Source organism: Camellia sinensis, chromosome 13 (assembly GCF_055761805.1).
Source record: "Camellia sinensis isolate YWXY chromosome 13, ASM5576180v1, whole genome shotgun sequence".
NCBI classification, from domain to species: Eukaryota; Viridiplantae; Streptophyta; class Magnoliopsida; order Ericales; family Theaceae; genus Camellia; species Camellia sinensis.
The window spans coordinates 141,801,194-141,809,543 of record NC_138973.1 but is presented as its reverse complement, the minus strand read 5'-3'; the positions used below and the strand labels follow the sequence as shown (position 1 = coordinate 141,809,543).

The 8,350-nt window shown below is 41.9% G+C and overlaps 1 protein-coding gene across 1 annotated transcript; it reads right to left on the bottom strand.

The window, feature by feature from the left end:
• Positions 1–1,967: 1,967 nt before the first annotated feature.
• Positions 1,968–8,111, bottom strand: LOC145805748 (uncharacterized). Its single transcript, XM_082900942.1, has 9 exons — positions 6,286–8,111; positions 5,694–6,197; positions 4,828–5,601; positions 3,054–4,605; positions 2,568–2,951; positions 2,407–2,471; positions 2,268–2,311; positions 2,078–2,148; positions 1,968–2,024 (listed from the first exon to the last, which is right to left on the bottom strand). Exons 1-9 carry the CDS (start codon positions 8,109–8,111, stop codon positions 1,968–1,970), a joined length of 5,277 nt encoding a protein of 1,758 aa, XP_082757068.1.
• Positions 8,112–8,350: the final 239 nt, after the last annotated feature.

The following is an 8,350-nucleotide window of genomic DNA, read 5'->3' as shown; positions in this document are numbered from 1 at the left end:
TAACTGCTGGAGATAAGAATTTCTCCTGGAAAGCATTTACAAAAGCCTCCCATGTAGCTCCTATACGACCCTTAGTGAACTTCCACCACTGACCCGCATCCCCCTTCAACTGGAAAGATGCCAAAGTCACTTTCAACCCCTCGTCTTCGATGCCAAGCATCTCAAACGTCTTCGTTGTCTGTTCGAGCCATTCATCTGCCTTAAGCGGCTCTTTAGGATCACCCACAAATTCATCCGGATTAGACCGGAAGAACTCCCTTTTCAGAAAGGAAGGTCCTGCATCTGTAGCAACATCCCGAGCTTGATTCTCAGCTCTGAGAATGCCTACTGACTCCCTGAATGCCCCTGCTATCTCTCGGGCTAGAGCGCCCATAGCCTGCTGGCCTGCTGGCTTGGCCACATTGGCCTGGCCAACTCCCTCCTGGACTACCGGAGTCTCCTCCAGCACAGGCACCTCCTGCCTACCCGGCCTACCACGCCTACCGCGTCCTCGTCCTCGTCCTGACATCCTAACAAAGGAAACAAAGACATTAGCACATTAATAAATGTGCCGAAGCTAAACACTCGCGTCCTAATGCATTGGACAACAATAATTCATTCCACGTAAGCACATAATCACATAAGCACCTACGAATTTCATTCCCGGATAATGATAGTCCCATTGCGTTACTATAGTTCCGGTTGGAAGCAGCAGTGATCAAGTGCCTTTCCAACAAGACTACTAGAAACTCAAGGGTCCAATCAACATCCTAGAAACTACATTCTATACCCACATAATCACATAAACATCTTATCACATAAGCATATAACATTACACTAAGTCTCTATCAAACGAGACGAGCCCAATGTGATACTAATCACTTCCCACGTACCCAAAGTATTCAAACCCGGTACGCTCTGATACCAAGTTGTAACGCCCTCAAAATTAACCCTTTATATATATCAATGACATGCATTATTTAAAGAAAACATTTCAATAATTCATTATATTATTCATCAGAGTTTTACTAAACAAAAACATTACATGTAACATCAAATTAAATGCCCTAATGGCTTACATCTTTCCAAGCCAACACTTGGACACAAAAGTATGAGTTCTAACTCAAATATAAATAAAGCCCTAGGCTTGAGTGTTTACATGTACTAACAATAAAATAAAACAAATAACTAGAAACAGTCTTCAAAGTCCAAGTCCTTCCAAGCTAAGTCCTTGGAGGTAGCTTATCACCTGAACCTGAAAATGATGTTCCCATAAAGGGTGAGCCACAGCCCAGTAGAAATATACTAAACCACATATAAGCAGTGAATAAAGCAATAGCATTCAACAGATGGTTAACCAAGATAAACAATTACTTCATTTTACGGTCTCATGACACTATTGTCTAAGATACGTTTTACTTTTCAATTTTATCAACATGGCTCAGAACCTGGCCAAACTTACAACAGTGAATTACATATATCATATTCACATCCTTTCAATATCAACAAACAAATGAGACTCAAGCTCAAATCAAAACACTTCATACTTCCAGATTGATACACATTTTTTTGGGTGGATAAGTCATAAAATAAAAGACAAAAAACTTACACCAAGACAAGGGGCATACCCCAGGCCCTAACCAAAACACTATACAATATAACCAAAAGAAAACAAAAACTAAGCCAGTCCAGGATTGCCCTGAAAACTAACAACCAAACCATAAGCTAGCTAGACATATTAAAGAAAAGACCAAAAACTAAACTAATGTAACCATACATAATAAGAGACAAAGCCAAAAGAATGTTCATATGCCGCATGAAAATGTGATGAGGAATATGAACACACCCGATAACAAGTAGCAGAAGTTGGATGAAAAACATAAAACCCATGTACATCCCACATGGGAAGGCAAAATATCAACACAGTAAAGAAACAAAACATAAACGGAAGTCACTCTTCACACACGAGAGGCGCATATAGCAGCCATCTACACCATCATAGTAGCCCAAAGACGCCTCTTGCTTGCATCTGCACAACATCCAGCCTGCTCCAAACAATGAATCAGAACTATTAACCAAATCAACCAAACCTCCAGACCGCAGCATCCTCATAAACAGTTTGCTGCCGACCCATGTAACCCGAACCGTATCTAGACATTGTAGTAGACCCTGTCAACCAGCAAATACTCAACAGAATTAAAAACTCATCAACAGGAGAACATACAAGAATCCATGACAGATTACTCGGGATACCACACATATATATATGCTCACTACACTCAACCCACAATTATATAAATTCACATCACTCGGAAAATAATGCTCCTTGTACCTACAAAAAAGAGAGAAGTCACAGGTGTTACACAAAAATATGTTAGTTTCTCTCAATGTGGCTAGTGATATTGGGGTGGGTGATCTATTCCTCACACTATACTCGGCCCACAGATTATGGGGCAAACACTCAACAAACAACTTGCCAGCCATCCAGGTACCTATAACAATAGCAAACAATTAGGAAACCCCACAATATATTTGCTAACCATCACTCAACCCACAATTTAGGAGCTCTCATTCCTTGCAGCAGTTACCGAAGGCTTCACCATAGTATGGGGAAGTCTCCATGATTGGAGAAACCAACTGTCAGTTTGGTGAGATTTCAGATTGGTAATGTGCATTACCCTGAACCTAACCATATCCACAATACCCTTTATAACTACCTCTTCCGGGACCATTTCCTTGTTAAACACTCTGTTATTCCTTGCAATCCACAACTGGTAGACAGTACAGGTAAAAGCAAGCTTAGTGATGATAGCCCCAAGAGATTTGCCTTTCACAGATTGAGCAATGAGCTGGACCAAATCATCCCAAGGTATAGAAGGCCAGTTCACATTTATATGACCTTTGATGGAAGACCACACCCTTTCCGAGAATGGACAATCAAAGAAGAGGTGATTGTGGTCCTCACAAAGATGCTAGCAGAAAACACAATTCACAGATAGGGTTACACCAAATTTTTGCAACCTATCCCCAGTATTTAACCTGCCAAGAATAGCCATCCACACCACAAAGCTCACCTTCGGGATATTATAAGGGCCCCAAAGGAGAGTAGACCAATTCACAGGATCAAAATGTTTCCTCAAATAGTGCCAAGTAGATTGGATAGTGAATTGGCTATTGGAAGCAGGACACCAACTAACATCATCAGAACCTCCAGTGGGGAGGAAAGTAGGGGGAGTATTATCAATAAGATCCCTAAGCTCCCATGAAGAGGGAAGAGGCCATCTCCAAGAGTTACCCTCCACAATCTCACTAACCTTAGCATCTATACCAAGAGCAGAATCATACACAATTCTACCACCAAATTTGTCCCACAAAGAACCCATAGGGTGCCAATTATCAAACCACAAAAAGACCGTAGAGCCATTTCCCACCCTGTGTTTGAGTAGGGGGTAGATGATAGGTCTAAGAGAGAGGATCTTCCTCCAAACCCAAGAAGGGTCATTTGGCACCCTAACTCTCCAAAAACTCCTACCTTTCAGAATATAAGACTTAACCCAAATACACCACATTGACTGCTCTCCCCCAGAGAAGAGGAACCAGACAAGTTTAGCAATGGCAGCCTTATTCCACACAGTGAGGGACTTAAAACCTAGCCCCCCTTCCTTCTTAGGGGAGCAGATTCTATCCCAAGAAACCTTAGCCCCATGTTTTTTAAGCTCACACCCAGACCAAAAGAAAGCTCTAAATAAGCTCTCAATAGATCTAATGACCTTCTTTGGGAGGATGAATAAAGAGGTCCAGTAAACTTGCATAGAGAATAAAACAGATTGGATCAACTGAGCTCTACCAGCATAATTGAGGCACTTATTAGTCCAGCTCTTAACCCTTTTTATAATTCTCTCCACCAGTTGGTCACAGTCAATGGCCTTAAGTTTAGTGGAAACTAGAGGAACCCCCAAGTATCTCACTAGTAACTTGCCCTCACTAAAATTGCACACCCCCAGGATCTCATTTCTTAACTGCACATCACAGCCAGAAAAGAAGATGTGACTCTTATTAGGGCTAGGAGATAGCCCAGACAAACTCTTAAACTCTTCTAATCCCAATTTAATGGACTGAACAGTAGACACATCCCCTTTCCAAAATATCATCAGATCATCAGCAAAGCATAAATTAACAATCTTAGTCTTTTCACATCTCCAATGGAATTTGAAATCAGGGTGAGAAGCCTTCTCAGCCAGAATTCTAGAGAGAATTTCCATGACAATAACAAAGAGATAAGGGGACATAGGGTCACCTTGCCTCAAACCTCTCTCCCCCCTAAAATAACCATGCAAGCTCCCATTAATGCAAATGGAGTAAGTGGGACTAGTCATGCAAGCTTTAATCCAAAGGATAATATTATGGGGGAAACCCATCGCGGTAAGGACATCAAGAACAAACTCCCATCTAACATTATCATAGGCTTTCATAATGTCCACCTTCATGGTGCACCTAGGAGAGGGGGAGGCTTTATGGTAGCCCCTCATAAGCTCCTGAGAAAGGAAGATATTATCGGCAATCCTCCTACCAGGGACAAAAGCTGATTGGACAGGATCAATAAGATCATGAAGGACAATTTTAATCCTATCCGCAATAATCTTCGAAATACATTTATACAAAGTGTTGCAGCACGAAATAGGTCTAAAATCCCCCACTTTTTCAGCATTGGGGATCTCGGAATCAAAGCAATGGTGGTGCTATTTAATTCCTGAAGAAGCTCCCCCGATGTAAAGAACGATTTGATTGCTTCAACAACTTCTCTCCCCACAATATCCCAGGATTTCAGAAAAAAAACCCGCAGAATACCCATCGGGGCCAGGGGCTTTATTAGCTTTAAGGGACTTGAATGCATCAATGATCTCTTTCTCGGACACATCCCTAGCAAGGTTTTGATATTGACTCTCAGACACTCTTTTGGTGATAAGGCTACTAATCCTATCATTCCCATTATATTGATCACCAAAAGGTTTCCCAAACAAGTTTGTGAAATAGTCCACAAAAGAGTGGTGAACCTCAGCACTTTTAGTCACTCTATCCCCATTAGGGAGCACAACACTGTGAATCCGCCCCTTGTTCACATTACCCTTCACATTTCTAAAGAAGAACTTAGAATTCCTATCACCTAAACCTAACCATTGGATACGAGATTTCTGGTGGGCAAGACTCTCCTCAGCTTTGCTAAGGTCAATATATTTTACATAAGCAGCCCTCTCAGTCTCTTGAAGAGTTAAATTTAAAGGATCTTTATCGAGCTTAATTTGAGAATTAAGGAGGTGATCCTTGGCAACACCAACGCGAGTGGAAATCTCACTGTATTCCTTTTTATTCAACTCTTTAAGAATGGGTTTAAGAGTTTTAAGCTTTTGGCAAACCCTGAACATGGGAGAACCCCTAATGTATTTCCTCCAAACACCATACACACTGGGGAGGAAGTCACAGTGGTTAGCCCAGAAGTCAAAAAACTTGAAAGGCTTCTTATGCTTCGCTTCCTCACCCCCAGTTTGCACAATCACAGGGGAGTGATCAGAAACTCCCGAGGGCAAGAAGAGAGCATACGAGTTAGGGTTAACAGTTAACCACCTCTCATTGACAAGGACTCTATCAATTTTCGAGGTAATAAAGTTACCACCCCCTGCTTATTAGACCAAGTAAATTGACACCCCTTGTAACACAAGTCTTCCAATTCAGACTCCAAAATCAGACTATTAAACACCTCATTGGCACGACTCCAGTTCCCCCTCCCCCCCATTTTCTCAAATGAAAAACGAACAGCATTAAAGTCACCAAGAAAAACAGAAGGGTGACTAGCATAATTGAGAGCAATTTTCTTTAGATCAAAAAACAAGGGAAGCCTCAACTCATGCTTATTTTCAGCATATACAAAAGTAGAAAAGAAGCTGAAATCACCCTCAAAAACTGTCACTTTCACAAAAATAAACTGGTTTGATTTTTGGACCATCAAAACATCGCAGAAATTTGGATCCCAGCAAACCCAAATTCGCGCTGGCAGGTCTGGTTGTGAATTCGACAAAAATTTCCAATTTTTAAAGCTATTTTCAAAAATTTTAGCTTCATTTTCCATTTTAACTTTTGTCTCCAAAATGCTCATAATTTTAATATCCTCTTTTTTAACAAAATCAATAACTTCTTTATGTTTTGAGGGATTGTTAAACCTTCTGACATTCCAAAAAGAGGTTTTAACGGACATGATAAACAACAAAAAGATCACAACCAGATCACCACAAAAAAATAACAGATTTTTACCTCCTTTTCTTCTTCTGGCTGCCAGATCTGCCAGAAGACTTCTGCTTGGTTGAGCTACCCACCTTTAGCCCACCATCTTTCTTTCCCCCCTGAAGTTCAGGAGGTTTAGCTCTCATTTCCTCTTCCCCCACATCCTCAGTGTCTCTGATGTTTTCCTCAGCTGCTAGGGTTGTGGTCTCAACAGTTTCCATAGCCTCAGAGTGAGAGGCATCAATTTGGCCCATAATACTGGCAGCATTTTCTTCAATCTCTGGTTGAGGAGCAGCCTCCTCAGACTCAGGGACTAGGTCACCCCCCTTGGTTGCAGATGAGCTATCAACTTCAGTAGGAACTTCTTGAAGAGGGCAGGTTTGGTCCCCCACTTTTCTTTTACCCTTATCCTTCACAGTAGTCCATCCCTCATCAACTTCGGCCCTGTCCTCGGAGTTCTTCTGTAACTCAATAAGACGTGTAACTTGCGCTGAGAGACAGGTCTTAGTCTCATGGCCAAAAACATGACAATGCATACACCTCGATGGAACACCCTGATACTCCACATGGATATTCATGGATACATCACCACTTGTAATTATGAAACTATCAGGGAACTCAGATGCAGCTGAAATATCCACACAAACTCTAGCGAAAGAGATCCTACTTCCCGAGGAGGTAAGTTGATCCATAAACAATGGAACACCCACTGCACTAGCTATTCTTCCTAAACCATCTCCATCCCAATATTCAAGAGGAATATTATGGAATTTCACCCAAATAGGGATGGTTTTCTTGTCTTCCTTAGACAATTTCATCATTCGATGCCACTGTTTCAGTATAAGAAGGAAGCCTCCCACATACCATGGTCCTCCCTCCAAGACGTCAATACAGCAATCCCGATTTTCAAACATAAAGAAGAAAAACCCATCATCATTTTTCAGAATATCAACCAACCCCTTATTCTTCCACATATTATTAGCATTGTTTCTGATAAGGGTATATGGTAGATTTTTATCAATGAAGTACCCCACCAGACAAGCTTCCCATTTAACCATAGGCGAGGGGGGAGGCAACTCAACAACTATCTTATCCTGATCAAGTTTAGGGGGATAGTATTTTAGTTTTACCTCTGACCGAACTGAAGATGAAGCCACATTAGCCCACGATCGACCCTCAGTGGCACGAAACGGCCCTCTGCCTCCACGACCACCCCTGTTATTAGGGTTGGTACCACGACCTTGGTGATGAAACCCACCTCGAGTGTTACCCACAGATCCTCTAGGGTTAGGATCCGATTCATCAGAAACACGATCAGTTTGACTAGCGATCCCTCTGGGGCTTCCATCTGCACCAGACTCATCCAAGTCTTTCTCCCCCATGTCGATATCCCCTTTCTCTTGTGAACCCATCGGAATATCCACCTTTTCAGCAATCGCACCATGTTGTTGGGTGATACCCCGATTTTTTGTGACCTCGACACTATCTGGAAGATCCATAAGCTTAGATCGAAGCTCCCCTTCAACCCTATCCGACCACTTCGTCGATTGAACAATCGGAGTCGATAGATCCACAAGAGTGGATCTGACACAAGGATGAGAATCCTCTTCCATCGTCGATCTAGCCTTTATAGCCGCAAGACGATCTGAGATCTCCTGGATGGAAGCCGCCGTAACCCCTCTCGGTTTCTTCTCACTATTTTGTGCAAGCATAACTAGGGTTTCTAACTCTATTTCTGAGAGATTTTTAGGGCTAAACTCACCATACGACCCACTAAGACCACTCAACTCGCTGCCTCTCTCTTCATTTAGTATAGCATTAATGTTCCCCTTTTTAGTCAAATCTTTTGTTTCCATTTCAAAACAAGAATCCGCAGTTCAGTGAAGTATTGAATGAGCCTCTCACACTAACCCATTTTTCCTGTGTTTCTTCCTTCATTTGAGATTGATACACATTTTAGTGCTGTATCAATAAAACACTTCTATATAAATAAGCACACATAAAAGTGATGCTAATGGAGTCCATCCCCTATCTCCTCCCAAACAAAATCCGGTTTAGAGGTCCATCCCCTATCTTCCCCTAAACCGTGGAGTAC

What these genes read in the sequence shown, in the direction of transcription:
- LOC145805748 (XM_082900942.1), bottom strand. Translation starts at nt 8,111, where the DNA reads ATGGAAACAAAAGATTTGACTAAAAAGGGGAACATTAATGCTATACTA. An exon ending in AAAGCCCCTGGCCCCGATGG is followed by an intron (nt 4,606 to 4,827) that starts GTATTCTGCGGG and finishes TATTGCGGATAG; the next exon opens with GATTAAAATTGTCCTTCATG. An exon ending in CTGTTTATGAGGATGCTGCG is followed by an intron (nt 2,025 to 2,077) that starts GTCTGGAGGTTT and finishes TGTTTGGAGCAG; the next exon opens with GCTGGATGTTGTGCAGATGC.